This window comes from Podarcis gaigeae, assembly GCF_964106915.1.
Source record: "Podarcis gaigeae genome assembly, chromosome: 10".
NCBI classification, from domain to species: Eukaryota; Metazoa; Chordata; class Lepidosauria; order Squamata; family Lacertidae; genus Podarcis; species Podarcis gaigeae.
Window position 1 is genome coordinate 38,774,821 of NC_139686.1, and position 16,438 is coordinate 38,791,258.

At 39.2% G+C, this 16,438-nt stretch overlaps 1 protein-coding gene across 5 annotated transcripts in view; it reads right to left on the minus strand.

Moving 5' to 3' along the window:
- The window catches only part of LRRIQ1 (leucine rich repeats and IQ motif containing 1), a 98,092-nt gene that overhangs the window by 15,612 nt on the left and 66,042 nt on the right, over positions 1–16,438 (minus strand). For all 5 annotated transcript variants that reach the window (XR_014555326.1, XM_083698905.1, XM_083698908.1 and 2 more), the window contains one exon: positions 1,471–1,594. Coding sequence is in view for 4 of the 5 variants with exons in the window: in XM_083698905.1 (XP_083555031.1) it covers positions 1,471–1,594 (124 nt within the window). In the remaining variant the exon portion in view is untranslated. The remainder of the gene's footprint in view (positions 1–1,470; positions 1,595–16,438) is intronic.

The window sequence follows — 16,438 nt, forward strand, 5'->3', positions numbered from 1 at the left end:
AAATCAATCGTGGCACTTTGTCCCTGGGTCCACTGCACCATTGATCTCAATGCAAATAGCTTGCAAATAAGGGAAGGGAGGGATCTGTTTAGAGCTATTATTACAAGTAAGTAGGATATAAATGATGTTAAATAATAATAAATGAAAATTGGGAGGCACAGAGAACCTTGGACTGCCAGGCTGCCTATGGACAGCATGTTGCGTGACAGTAAGGTAGAGGGACCCCTGAGCATTAGGTCCAGTCATGGCCGACTCTGGGGTTGCAGCACTCATCTTGCTTTACTGACCGAGGGAACTCGCGTACAGCTTCCGGGTCATGTGACCAGCATGACTAAGCCACTTCTGGCGAACCAGAGCAGCGCACGGAAACGCCGTTTACCTTCCCGCCGGAGCGGTACCTATTTATCTACTTGCACTTTGGCGTGCTTTTGAACTGCTAGGTTGGCAGGAGCAGGGACCGAGCAATGGGCGCTCACCCCGTCGCGGGGATTCAAACCACTGACCTTCTGATCAGCAAGTCCTAGGTTCTGTGATTTAACCCACAGCGCCACCCGCGTCCCAGTAGTGTTGCATCATAGTGCACACCTGCTTCCTGGGGCAGAATTTGTGCTATGGCCTGATGCCAATTATGTGTACTAGTTCCTCTGATATTCCACCAATGGGATCCTGTCTCTTGCATCTTTATTAATCATGACAACATTTTTAAAAAGTCCACCTGTATGCTTTTTGTCATTCAGCTGTCCCCCCACTGACAAGAAAACTCTGAGGAGTGTTGTTTTTTCCTGATCTGAGGGCAGAATTGCCTTGCATCTTCAGGTATCATCTGCCTGACAGCCTTGATAACTATCCTCAGAGAAACTCTCTTTTGACTTCTGAAGAACCACCACTTACACAAAGATAAATCATTGAAGTTTAAAGGGAAGCATTTCCTCAAATGTGCAGACCTGAAATTTTGTTATTTTTAAAAAATAACAATCAAAAGCTTCGTATTATTTCTGCTCCCTTTTTCCTTGTGTATTTCTGTAAAATATATTGTCCACTCTAGCCCATGCCTAGTTCAAAATACCATCTGCCATGTCTCCACATATTGGTGCACTATTTAGTGTACCTGGTTAGCTATTAAATTACAATGATTTTGAATGCATTTTGTAACTTGAAGAATACAAGAAAAATATATGTTTTCCTGCATTTTTCATAAATACAACTATTTGGGTTTCTGACAGAAAAAATATTCATGGATATTATGAAGTGATATTTCATGCTGGCATGTCATAGCAATTCACTAAGGTTTGTGGCAGAATAAGATGCAGAATTTATTAAATTAATTCTCAACGGGAGTGTGTTTGAAACTTGGCAATCTGGCCTTTGGCAAAAAAAAAGCATATTTGTTTTAGGACAATTAAGACGGGTTTCATGTTACATGATGTGTTATTACAATCCAAAAATCTAATTTAAAGGCAATGATCTCACCATTTTTCATTTCTGGGGCTAGTTGCTTCAAAATCCCAAACCTGTGTATGAAGCCATTGGTATGTACGTTCTTTGTTCCTTTCCATCTTATCTGTGGAACAATAAGCAAATGCTTCTTCCTTACCTGTGGATGAGAGATATTTTCAGGTTCTAACCTTTTGTTGTAACAAATGCCAAACAAACAGCACTGATTTACAGCAGAATGCTATGCAGATTTATGTGGCAGTGAGACAAAATGGCCTCAACAAGACTTCTTAATAAATATTCTTAATAAAGACTTTTTAATAAATAATATAGGATTGGGCAGATAAGGTGGTAAGTAAAAACAGAAAAAAAGACAGAGCCCGTATTTTCTCCCTTACTTACTTTCTCTGTACGTTGTAGCACACAGAATATTTGCAAAATAAGGCTCCATATAGAAACAGAAAGTACAAAATGTGTCTGTGGAAGGTTAGTAGGGCTATTAGAAAAGACCAGTTAAGTAAACAGGTATGTAAATAAGCTTCTATAATTGCCTTCCCTTTGATTATATCCACACAAGATTTCCTCAAAAAACATTCCAAAGGGCAGGTCCCCTCCTAGTGGGGGCACTAAATAGCTGGGGTTTAACTGTGTCTTCTGCCTAGAGGATTGCCACAACTCTCATGCTTGCCTGAAGTCCGGAATGGAAATGAAGCAAGCAAATATGAGTGGCATTACTTTTTTGCTGCTTTCTTTTTTAATCCATAAACATTACACAAATTATCACATTATTTTCTGAATAGTTTTTGTGTTTCCTTTTCACTGAAATGCCCTGAAGTTAATTGCACAATTCATTGCACGTAATTATGTTTGTTTCAGGCTTTCAGCCATAGTGGGTAGGAAGACAAATAACCCAGGTTTTAATAGAAGCCTAACTGTAACAGAACAGAAAGCTCCTATTGTGATGAACACTGGATGGGACAGGAATTGCTGCCTCCTTATATGCCCACTGTGCCATTTCTGAGTTTTTACTGGTGGTCAGCTTTATTCTAGGAGCCTTAGCTGGTTCCAAGGTGTGGTTAGCACTCAGACCTGGCCCTCTCCCTCTTCTTTCCAGTCACCTTTGACTGGATCTAACTATCCAGGAGTCATTTACCTTTAACTTTTTACCCACCAACCTTACTACTGATGAGCTTCTATCTCCTGATCCTGCGCTATTCTCAAGGGATCCAGGACCTTACTCTATTCTGTTTATTCCTATTTTATGTTTGTGCCCTTGAGTGACATCATTTCTACTTTTCATGTGCACCTGGGCCATGGCTAAATAAGATGGACTCTGCATTGGGGTGGCTTGGGATGTAGAATGTACATGATGGACTGCGGTGACAGAGCTTATTTAGAAGGTGTTGTAATTGCAGTTCTACGAAGATGTAAAAGAAAAAAAGTGGAGGGAGATGGGGATAGCTTCTGATATCAGAAACTAAATCCTGGTCAAACTCAGTACATGTACAAAAAAAAAAAGATGAATCTGCAATATAGAAGGAACAGAAAGAAAAGAGCATCACATCCAAACATGTGTGAACCAAATACAGTACCAGACAGAAGTGAGGTAATCTCCTGTGCAGACATTGCTTCAGAAATGCAGCAGACACTCAAAAAGTTACTTTACCAACTCACAGCAGCTGGTAGAAGTCAACTTAGAAAGAAGAAATTCACATTGGAATATGTGATATTATATGTTAAAGATCTCTATACGTAGTGCAGACCTCTTGTTTCTGGCCCTTTCAGACCAGAAAAGCCTGAGGCTTCTGGCTGATTTTGTGATGTGTAGAAACACTCAGTGTAAGGTGGTGGAATGAACTTCCAAATTCATTCCCGATTTTTCATACTGTGAACTTAGAGCACTGAATGTAATCAAGTCATATCTCCAGCACCTGTTTCCTAAAATCTATGTATTATCAGGATGATCTGTTGGAGCATTTAATCCCTTGGGATGATTATGTGCCATGGGAAAGTACCCTTTGTGATCACTTTGATTCTCTAGAGCAAAAAGAAACCATATTCTCTGTACTTTAGCCTGCTCTTAATTTTTCTCTCTTGCCACCAGCAATAACATTTTCATAGCAATGCTTGTTCTGTCTCAAGACATTTTGGGAATGTTCCCAGTCATTTTGTTAACAGAGTAACAAAATACACGGACATTTAAGGCAGCAATCACATGCACTCTTACTTGGAATAAAGCTCTAGAATGACTTACTTCTGAGGAAACATACACAGGATTGTATTGTATTGACTAAAGAAGAAAAGCTAGCAAGCTTAGAAGTATAATATACCCCATGTGCAGGCTTACATATTAGTCATCTTGTATTGTGTTCCCCACTTCCCCAGTGGTGAAAAGTTGCATAGGCAATGCTAAATGGGCTTGGTTTACTTTGGATGAGAGTGCTGAGACTTATTGTATCATTATAATGTTGGCTTTATTTACAAATAATTATTTACAAATATAAAAATAAACCCTAAGTGGAGGCAAAGCTGATCTGGTAACCCACATCAGATTTGCAGAGATGCCAACTCACAGTGTGCTTTCCCCTTCTGTCTCAAGTTCACACACACACACCCCTCTGACCCCTCCTCTTAGTTGGTATCCCAATCAGATGTATTCCCAACTATCTCATAACCATTTGCTCCGATCAGCTGACTATTCTGGGGTATTAACCAGCAAATCTATCTAACTAAACAATTGTTATTCAGGTAGGTAGCCGTGTTGGTCTGACACAGTCAAAATACATTAAAAAAAGAAAAAGTCCACTAGCCCCTTAGAGACCAACTAAGTTTGTTCTTGGTATAAGCTTTCATGTGCATGCACATGTCTTCAGAATCGTTAGTCAATAGTTGTCACAATATCAATTATTTAACAATATAGCTTCCTGTCATGCTGTATTTTAAACAGCTCAATGGTGATGATAGCCCTAAATGAATTTTATCTAAACAGGCAAACCCTTGGAACATTTGCTTCAATTTAGTATTTTAAGATGTGACCATGACCACACTGTACAACAGTTCATCTAGATTTCAAACCAAATTGTAATAGTCTTTCTATTTGATTTTACACCTCAAAAACTAAATGATCAAATGCCATTCTTACAGTGACTCACCAGGAGACCTCTCCATCTGGCAGCTGGCCTTTGGAGCTTTTACCTGGTGCCAGACCAAAAGAGATTGACTGTGCTGCTTCTGTTCTGCACAGCCAGCTGACCAGTAGCCTCCCTGACTGAACTGGCAGAGGCAGTCTCTGGTATGGTGATGGAGAACTCTAGGACTATTGCCCATGCCTTTGCAAGGCTACTTTCCCCCAATTCAGCTTGAGACTTCATTATTTATATATTCTATTTAAATATGTACAAACTGCACTTTCACAGAAAAATGCAGTGATGTCTCATGTGGTCATTGGCCTGACCCACAGGACAGGACATTCCCTGGATTTGGTGGTCTGGAATTGGAGTGGTGGTGGCTCTACAACTCCAATGTCATGGTCAGACCACTTCCTGTTGAACTTTAGGGCAACTCTATCCATTTTTCCCTGCAAGGGGTGGGAGACCAATTAAGATGGACTCTCCTAAGAGTCTTATGGATTTCAATGGATTATTTAATTTTCTGGAAATTTTCCAGTGGAGAGCCGGCGATCCTGTCAAGGCCCCTGTCTCACTGTATGGTGCTGAAATGCAGAGGGTTAGCAACACAATTGCCCCATAGCATCCCCTCTGATGCTACGAAGCACATTCAGCCCCCTGGCATACTGGGGAACTGTGCGTGGAAAAATAGACCAGTTCCCAAATAAAAGTGCAGCTGATTTAGCACACGTATGCCTACTTATGATCGCTGAAGAATTGATGCTTTTGAATTATGGTGCTGGAGAAGACTCTTGAGAGTCCCATGGACTGCAAGTAGATCAAACCTATCCATTCTTAAGGAAATCAGCCCTGAATGCTCACTGGAAGCACAGATCCTGAAGCTGAGGCTCCAATACTTTGGCCACCTCATGAGAAGAGAAGACTCCCTGGAAAAGACCCTGATGTTGGGAAAGATGAAGGGCACAAGGAGAAGGGGACGGCAGAGGATGAGATGGTTGGATAGTGTTCTCGAAGCTACCAGCATGAGTTTGACCAAACTGCGGGAGGCAGTGGAAGACAGGAGTGCCCGGCGTGCTCTGGTCCATGGGGTCATGAAGAGTCGGACACGACTAAACGACTAAACAACAACAACAACAACAACAACAACAAATGCCTACTTATGGTGGCAGTGAAGAGAGCCTGCTTTGCTGCCTCTCTCATGAAATTAACTCTTCTAGCATATAGGTTAAAAAACATTGTTCAACACCATTCTAACTACAGTGGTACCTCTGGTTACGAACTTAATTCGTTCCGGAGGTCCGTTCTTAACCTGAAACCGTTCTTAACCTGAGGTACCACTTTAGCTAATGGGACCTTCTGCTGCCACCGTGCCGTTGGCACGAAATTTCTGTTCTCATCCTGAGGTAAAGTTCTTAACCCGAGGTACTACTTCTGGGTTAGAGGGGTTTGTAACTCAAACTGTTTGTAACCCAAGGTATTTGTAACCAGAGGTACCACTGTACTGGTATTTTGTGACATAGGACAAACAGTTAAATATGAACCTATAGTAGTAAAAATATTTTCTGGAACTTAAGTAGTTAATAAAATGACCAAATAATGTGACTGTGGAAAAAGGGGTTGAGTAAAATGGGTATATATGCTAGAGATTGAACAAATGCTAAAAATTCAACTACTGTTTAACTTTTCTGATTTATAAGTATAATTCACCTCCCGCACAAAGCATCAGTACTACTGCTGCCAGGGTAAGATTAATAAAGAAAGTAGTCATTCAGTCCATGCATCCTGGATGAATTTCAGATCTTTCTAACACTGTGCCAGCATTCAGATCTAATGTTCAAGGTTTGTTTTTTTGTTTTTTTTTTGTTTAAGCTGGCTTGAGGTTGCATTAAGAAAAATGGAAGACAGGTATCATGGCAATCTTATTTGTGGTCTGAAAGCAATGCATAGTAATTTGGATTTTTACTTAAAAAGGTAAGTGGCTTATACTTTGATCATAGTGATTTGCACCAGGCTGAAGTCTTAGAAAACAAAGCATACATTAAGGAAAGTGCTTATATAAAAAGGAAAATCAGATTGACTCAGTGTATTTCTTCTATTGTACCTTTACTTTCTAAATTACCCTATTTTTCTGTGTATAAAACTAGTTTCCCCCCTAAAAAATAACTTCAAAATTTTGGGCGAGACTTATACATAGATACATCTCCCCCCATTTTCTTAAATCGGAGTCCCCAAAAATAGGGGACGTCTTATACATGAGGACGTCTTATACACAGAAAAATACAGTAATTTTTCAGGGTCATTACGGCATACTGTGAAATAGGGACAATTACAATAAGGTATATACATGCACATCATTTACGCTTATTACAAACAGCTACTCCCATTAGTCCAATATATGTTAATGTATAATTAAACCAGGAATAGTTAACCTGTGACCATCCCTGATCAATTCTAGGAGCTAGAATTCAAAGTATCTGAAGGGCCACATGTTAGCCATTCACAAGTTAAAACAACAATTGTGGATACTTCATGTACAAAGCATGTAGTGCAAATGATTTTGCAACGGTACACATTTTTGCACTTTCAGGAATCATTCCTATGCCTAAGTAAACAAGAAACATGCAGTGTGCTTGTAAGGGAACTTTTGAATACTATCTGTGGATAGATCCCTGATCATGAATATTCATGTTGAAATTTCAGAGATCATGGGTCTCATTAAAGCAGAAAAATATGGGAGCTGCTTCTTTACACATAATAATGCCCATGTTGTAGTGTACCCAACCCAAAGGCTCAGAAAGACTCCTGTACCTGGAGGAACAGCTAAAATATAACTGTTTATTAAAAATAATTTCTTTGATAAAGAAAGCATTCATGCCAAACTGACCGCAGTGCAGCTTGATAAATCAGGACCTAGAAAGTTGTGAGTAATCACCAGAAACATGGGCTCCCCCCTCATTCTCCCCTCACTGGCATGCCAATTCTGGTTGGTTTAAACTACAGTTTTCCTTTATGTAAGAGGGAACTGTGGTTTAGTGTCACTTTACGATGGTTTGAATAGATTTATGGTTCTGGTTAGGGAACAGACATTAGACCACAGGAGGCAAAGGGAGGGGGTATGCTATGGTCTAGCAAGAAGGGAATGAATCTCTGAACTGGCCCAATGACACTTACATGCCAGTTTTATGATTTGCAACAACACCAGAGCATCCATATTTGCATTGTTTATGCCTTGCATTCTTTGGCTGTTGTGGTGGAAGAGCCAGTGTGAAACTGGAGCACATATGGTGGAAGCAGAAGGAGTCATGATGAGAAAAATTTGCAGAAAATCATAATGGAACAATTTTCATTATGCAAGAAAGAAGCACTTTATGATACAAGGTTAAACAATGAATGAGTGGCAGTGTAGCTAAAACATTGTAATTTGCTACTTAGGCAATGTGGTTAGCTATACTATACTCAAAGATTTACTACGGACAGTGGAGTAAGTTGGATAATTTGCATGGCACCAGAGGGGATGGATGCAAAAAAAGATGCATTTAGCAACATTTGAACTATAATACTTGGATGACTGCTGTTAAAGGTACAGGTAATGCGTTCTATGCAGTATTTGAGGAAAAAGTAAAAACAAACAAACACACACACTGAAGTCTTAATATGCATTTTGCAATGGATACCTAATAAAAAAGTTGTTTATATATTACATGACTATGATATATTCCCATTTGCAAAATGCAGATTTTAAAACCTCCTCAATTTCAAAGAGCGCACCGGTTACAGAGTACCGTGACAGCTCAAGTAAATTGTAGCATATATAGCCTGGACTACTAGGAAAGTCTGACAAAAATCTAAGAAAGCAGACCTGGCTAAGAGTCAGGAGTCATGCTTATTATATAGAAGTCCCAGGGGTATCTTTCAATCAGAGGTCACAATCGAGGCAACAGAAGCAGTGTCACGATATCAGAGAAAGGGCCAATTCAGACCTGCTCCCTGACAGTCACTGAGGTCAGGGCTTGCGGCAAATCATTGTATTACAAGAGAATATTCCCTGTACACTTTTAGAGCTGTCATCTGAACAAACAAGGCCAGGTCATCTGTAGGTTAAACAAGAAACCTTTGCTGACAGCATAAACCATATATTCTCTTTAATTCCTTTTTAATTTTCTTACCTGTATCATACATTTTAAAATGAATATTCTTTGTTTCTACTTTGACACAAGCTAACAATTCAAAATATATGAATTTGTGATTAATTTATTCACTTCAGTAAGAAATATCTCCTTACTATAGTGGACTGTTCACCATCTGCACAATTGTTAGGCAACTATTTAAAAAGAAATGTGTATCTGCAGTTAAGGACTTAGTGATATGGAGGAAAAAGGACAATAAACATGGCTGATATATTCAATATATTTTGCGATGGACCTCATTGACAGTTGGCCTGATGTAGCACAAACAATCCACATATGGAAACAGGGTTCTGCACACAGAACTGGATCTGATACTCTGCATCTTGGGTCAGATACCCTCAAATTTGGAAAGCTGTGCTAGACAGGTTAAAACCTGCCATAAGATGATTCATGTTGGACCAGGGTCCATGTGTGCATCTCCCAACACAGGGATGGGAAACCTGTGGCCTTCTGTACCCATTGGCCATGCTGGCTATGGCTGACAGGAGACGGATTCCAAAAACATCTAGGAGGGCCACAAGTTCCCCACCCCTGCCGTAATAAATGGATAGTACACACTAAGGGTTGAAAGTGCTTATCACCAGATTGGAGAGGCAAAGTCAGTTCAGGTCTTCCTTATCCTTCCCACCCTTAAACATGCGATGGAAGTCAAAATTGACCTTGCTAGTGCCCTGGTTTGTTATTTATCTATTTATCTTGCTTTTAGATTGAACTTATATTGACCCCAAAGGACCTTAAAGGTAAAGGTGAAGGGACCCCTGACCATTAGGTCCAGTCGTGGCCGACTCTGGGGTTGTGGCACTCATCTTGTTTTATTGGCCGAGGGAGTCGGCGTTTGTCTGCAGACAGCTTCCGGGTCATGTGGCCAGCATGACAAAGCCGCTTCTGGTGAACCAGAGCAGCACACGGAAACGGCGTTTGCCTTCCCGCCAGAGTGGTACTTATTTATCTACTTGCACTTTGATGTGCTTTTGAACTGCTATGTTGGCAGGAGCTGGGACCATGCAACGGGAGCTCATCCCGTTGTGGGGATTCGAACCGCCGACCTTCTGATCGGCAAGTCCTAGGCTCTGTGGTTTAACCCACAGTGCCACCCGCGTCCCTATCTGATCTAAGGACCTTAGATCAGTATAAAAATTACAACAACAATTATGATAAACCACAATTAAAATATAACAGCCAATCAATGAAAAGGGTTCAGTAGCAGAAGTTACACTTTTTATGTGCATATTTATATTGAAGATCTGTAGATAGTGACCATAAAGGCTGTTCAGGTCCAAATGATTTGGCATGACTTCCTAGTAGTTTGCAGACTGCACATGTTAATAGTTTCCAATGCGAAGAATTTTAATTTGGGAAGTGTACGTTACATATAATACATGCACTAGCACTTATTAGAGAAATGTCAAGGGGTTATACTGCTGTACAATCCCATTATTAAATATCTGAATCATTTGTAACCATGCCTACAATTTCTCATAAAAGTTTCTAAATCTAGTGTACTTACTTTCTATTTGTGCAGATTAACTGAAAAGTGTAAAAGGTATATGACTTTGTTCCTTTTATTTAACAGCACCACATTTTCAATATCTAGGCTTCAATTTTGCAGTCTTCTCACAGTGTTTTGTTTAAAATAACTTTTCACATCATCAAAAGGAATTGTAATATGTGGGTGTTCCACAACTTGATTAGTTACAAAAAGAAAGAGCATTAGCTTGTGTTCAATATTAAAAACTATGTCAAAAGGAAACAACCTTTTGGGAATGCTGTAGCTCTCTGACCTCATTAGGACAATCAGTCCTTCATAATGCTATAGTTACCATCCAGGGGATAGAAAAATCAGATCCCCCCCCATAAAACTTGCAGTCAATCACATTATGATATGCCCATATAAGGACTGTCCATGTCCTAATCCATTCACTTAACATTAATGTAGGTACTAAGGCAGGAGTACCGGTATATTAAGAGGTAAGGTAGGAGGACTACATAGGAGGATTGTTCTAGCAAAAGAGATCAGGATTGGGTCATGTAAAGACACAGCATCTAGTACCCAAACATGAGCCACACTGGATGCATTCCCTGACAGATGGTCAGCTGACTATTTGCTGTACATATGTGTTTGAACAGATGATTAGCACTACGAAAATAGACAATGCTGATGATGTTTGATCACTGCTGAATACAAAGATGTTCCAGTTTATGCAAAATGCAAGGATGTGTCAATTTAAGCATGTTGGAGGAAGTTAAGTGTTCTTAAGTGGAAGGCAGACATTTCTTTCTGTGCTGCATGGTCACAGGGTAAGTGTATCTAAAACAGACCACAGACCAAGTCAGTGGGATGATAAATGACACAACCTCAGCAGCAGCAACATGTCAATGGCAGCAATAGGATCTCAATAATATATGAACTGTTTGAGAATTTGTACACACCAACATGTGTTTGCGAAATATATTTTCATCATTTATATCCTGTCCATCTGCCAACACTTTCTACGTGAAATAATTAAGGTTTACACACAAGAATATAGCTTTCCATTCCAGATTGATTTAGTGCAGCTTCCACATCATAGTTCTATATCCACAATCTCCAATGCAGATTAAAATTCTCATTCCACACAACCATGCTTCACACAGTGCAGATTAAAAGAGTGTGGGAAGTTCCACTTTTAAACTACTGTTCAGCTACCTTCTTTATGAATGCCAAATGATAGTTAATATGAATGCTAGGGTTACCAATCTACTATTGGGAACTATATGTCTTTCTTAAATATGAATGTATATTTGGGGCCAAACTTGACAAGACACCATTCACATAATTAGCAACTGGGTGTGAATAGTTTTAAAAAGTAAATAGCAAACATGACCTCACCCCCATGTGCTGGTGTGGGTGGTAATGAGAATTTAACCCATTGCTCCTGCTACAGTCCCATCCATGGGCCCTACATGTCTGCTATTTGTGTCCTATTATTACCAAACGATGGTTGGACAGTGTTCTCGAAGCTACCAGCATGAGTTTGACCAAACTGCGGGAGGCAGTGGAAGACAGGAGTGCCTGGTGTGCTCTGGTCCATGGGGGTCACGAAGAGTCGAACATGACTAAATGACTAAACAACAACAATTACCACAAACAGGAGCTTTTCTTCCAATACAAATAGTAGGCACAGGTTTCCAATCCACACTAGATCAGAGTAAAGCAAAGGGGTTAAGCAACCTCATTCCATGCAATAGGACGATGGTCTGGATTAGGACCTGTGCTTCACCATTCAAAGAATTGCTAACTGCATGAATGATGTCCCGTCTACTTTGGCCCTCAGTTTTCTAGCTGGAGTTTCCATAACTGACCTTTATGTGTGAAAAAAGGACTTAAAATAACTAATCAAAGCATTTCTTCATTCACTGAGACTGTGCAGGGTGTAGGAGAAAGACAATGAATGAGCTGAGGAAAAATACAGTGACATTTGTATTTGTATTTAAGAAAAACTTAAGTATTTGTATTTAAGAAGTCCAAGCCTTATAACACTTTATTCAATCTTTCTTGCCAAACACCCTATCCTTCCTCATCTGTCCCCTGCACATTCTCCCCTGAGCCAAACCTATTTGAATTTAAGTTGTTACTAAAATTATCTGTCTTTTGCACTCTAAGACCTAGGTCACAACCTTATTTAGGGGCAGGAAATAGTTATCAGGTCACCGACTGGTCAGATGAAAAGGATTCGAAATGCTTCAGCACTCAGCGATTTATTTCTCCAAATGACTGCCTTATGGAGTATAAAATATTTTAACATTCTTCCTTCCCTTCCATCTATTCTTTGTGTGGGGGTATGGAAAAATCACTGAACTTCATACCATGAGGAACAAATTGGTGAAAAAGGAAGTACATTCAAAACAATCAAAATCAAATCTTCTGTATTGCCTGATCTACAATGTTTAAATTTTAAAATTGTGATCTGTAGTGGCAGGAAAAACCACATACACTCCTACCAATGAACATAGCAGCTTGTTTACTGAAAAATAAAAAACCATGATTCATTTTTTAAAATGCAACTTCTGGTTTAAGTATACTTAGGATTGCAGGCGATTGATTAAGAGATTAAGTTCCACTGGACCTTAATGCTGCCATTCTGTTTGATCCAGGAGACCTCTACTAGTATATGAGAAGAGTAGGCAGAAAGCTTTCTACTTTCTGTTACACTCTCCTCCCCACACTTGAAAATAAGCTCCAGACAATTGGGAAACTGTCTGGAACACCATAGAACAGTATAGAGGGCTGCACTAGAAATTGACAAAAAATGCCTACCCTTGTAGGCACTTCTGCAGGATCAAAAAACATTCTGCAAGTGGAATGGCAACACTGGATTTACTTCTGAGTAAGCATGCCCAATCTTGCATTTGATGGTGGAGCCATTGCAAAATGCAGAAGTATGCATGCTGGGCTTTCAGTGCTGATAGAAGTGCTCACTCAGTGGACATTACTACACCTGAAAGCAGTCTTTGTCTTAGCTTGACTGATATGCTACTATAATTAAGATAGATAATCTGATTTAACTAATCTTATGAATCCTGCCAGACACAATTTTGCAAGTCGATCCTGGGACAATGAGAGGTACCATCTTTATACTGCTCATGCACCTGAAAACCAAGTACCACATTATAAAATAAGAGGTATGGGAGCATTCCCCAAGTCTGATATCTGAAAATGTAATATAGAAAGGTACATGTGAACAATACTGTGACTTCTCTGAGACTGCTGAGAGAATAAGACCTACTAAATTTATATATTCCTGTAAATATGAAAACAATTAGGCTGCATGTGCCATCCCTTATTCTCAAACATGGAAGTACTTCTGTGTCACTAGCCAGTAACATAGGAAAGAACTATAGCAGGCAAATTTATTTTGGTTTTGAATTTAAAAGCTAAATATCATAATACTAACAAGGAAGAACCAACCAATTCATCGTCTAACTACAGCGTGTCTGTCTGTCTGTCTGTCTGTCTGTCTATCTATCTATCTATCTATCTATCTATCTAATCTTTCTGCATAGGAAGACATTCCATTTCCAACAAGACTTTTAAGCAGATATTTTCCCCAGTCTACATCTGTATTAGCATTGTTTTTTGCAGGCTCAGTGCAGTCAAACTGCAACTTCTACTTCCTATATTTGTTGCAGTCACCCTTTCTTCTTGGTCTTCCATTAGCCTCTATGGTACTTTGAGAGTCTTGGGTCAGCCCTTTCTCTCCCCCATATTTACCTTTTGCCCAAGTTTCACCCCGACACACTGTAACAGACTTTTTATGACTTATGACTTCATTTCTCTTATGGGCCGGTTGGAGGTGCTGCACAGCCTAAGACATTTAGTTGTCCTCCCCTCTTTGAGGAAAGTGGATCCTGCCCATGAGAGCAACGAAGTGCAAAGGTCATTGAGGTCTGCAAGCACCTAACAACACACAGGAGTCTATAAGCTTCACTGACCAGATCAGAGCGGGGGTGGGGGGGGAGTGTTTAAGAATGAAAATGCTTTTGCAAGAAACCTAGTAATCCTAAAACTGCAGCACTAAGATCACTAACTGCATCACCGATAAATATAATAAATGGTCCCATAAAATTTTAAACAACCAGGCACAACTACCTGTTTTATAGACAAATGTGTGAGACTCCAAAATAGAGAGTCTTAAATTACAAGAATTAGTATGTAGGGCTCCACAAACATTTTTGAGGTTAAAAAGGGGTCCTCATACACCTAAAGGTTGGGAACCATTGTATTAGAGTGCTGATTAAAATAACTTTTTCCTCAAATCACAATACAGTTTTATACTATTACCTTTAGCATACCATGATAATATTTCCTCCCTTCACTTTGAACTTGGTGCTTAAACTACACTTCTATTCTCTAATAATAGCTATCTGAATATATATTTATTATTCACGGCCAGATTAGAAAATCAGGCACAGATTTTATTTTTAAATTTTGTTTTAAACAATGAGAAAGCAGACAACTTCAACTATGTAACTGAAGCTCCAGTGTGTGCACTGTATGGACCCTGCTGTCTTACAACTTTTGAGAGCACTGCTGTTGTGAACTGGGTTTGCACTCTGCCAGCAAGGCAGCTCTGACCCATGGAGAGCACTCCTTCAGATCAACACTGCCTCAGGCTTTGCTGCGTTCTCCAAGAAGTCTTACATTTCAGGCATCAAGTTGAATTTCTTCTGGAGATGATTAACCCAAACCCATGACAGATTTTTTCCAAGATATCTAACTCCTTATGTTTATTTTATCCTGGCTCTTTTTGGATGTACTGGACACAAGTAGCCTACTCATTTTACATGTTAAAGGGCTGGTGGAGAGCCATTAATTCCTTAAAATGAGAAAATATTTCAATGTGCAGGGCTCTGTTGTGTGAGCTCACACTAGATAATAAGAAACAAAGCTACAGGACTGTGATTCTTGAGTAAAAGATTCCCTTCTGTCTTGGAAGGTTTCTTTAAAAACACTTTTCATCACATTCCATGGCACAGATCTTAAATCTTATAGAAATGCTGCCACTGCAATCTTATAAATGGCCAGTTTCATGCAATTTGGCACACAGATCTGGAATCATCAAAGAATGCATTTCTTGCAGTTTCCAGTAGCTAATTGTATGTTATAGATTTTGTGAACCATCTCTAAGTAAAATTAGATTTTGAAGATTCAAAAACAAGTTCTGCTTTTGGAGGAGATAAAATAATAGATTAGGAAGTCTAGTTATTAATGTCTGAAAACAATAGCTGAAAGGAGCCATAGTGTGTAATATCCAATGCCAGACATACTTGAAGCTAACAGACATAACTAACATAGGTTCATTGATTTCAATGGGTCTTCCCTGAGTATAACTTAGTTGGATACAACCTAATATATTTATTTGCTCTTTGAAGTGATACCAATGATACTTTTATAAAATGATGCTTATTGATTTATAAAAGACACAAAACCATTATGGCTATATATTACTTTCAAATCACACAAATAAATGTCACTGGGGTCATCTCATACATTCTCTAAAAATACAATATGAAACAAAAAACTAACATCCAAAGATAATGTAAAATCTTGACTAGTGATACTTTTCGTCTTTCCATATTTTAAAAAATCAACCATAGCATTCTTTGAAAAAGTCCAGAGATACTGATATTTATATTGTAAATCCAACAAGAGTGCTTAGAATTCTAGCCTCAGCCAATGTTATTAGAAAGAGAGAAGGTAGATTGGAGCCATAAATTCAAGAGAAACTCAAACTGTTTCATGAAAAGAAAGGGTGAACCGCACTAATCTCAGACATGTGGGGGTTGGTTTTGCTTCCTTAGAGGTATAAGATAGTTTATCTGAGCTTTTGCATGTTGCAGGGCTGACCTTTGGCACTAACACAGGCCCAGAAAGCTTTAGCTCAAATAAATAGCACAGAAAAAATGCTAAAAACAGTGGCCTAGCTCCTTTAAGATGTTACAAAATATCCAAGAATATTTTAAAGGGCACAAGCTCCTTTCATCTGATTTAGAGATTCAGTAAAACATGAGAATGGTCTCATTCCAATGGTCTACATTTAGAAGATGCCATCATATATACATTCATCAGGCAGAAGGTTCAGGCAAAACAAAAAGTCAAGACTTTGGGCAGTATTCTTATCTTGCCAGTCCAATGCAGGGGTTCCCAAA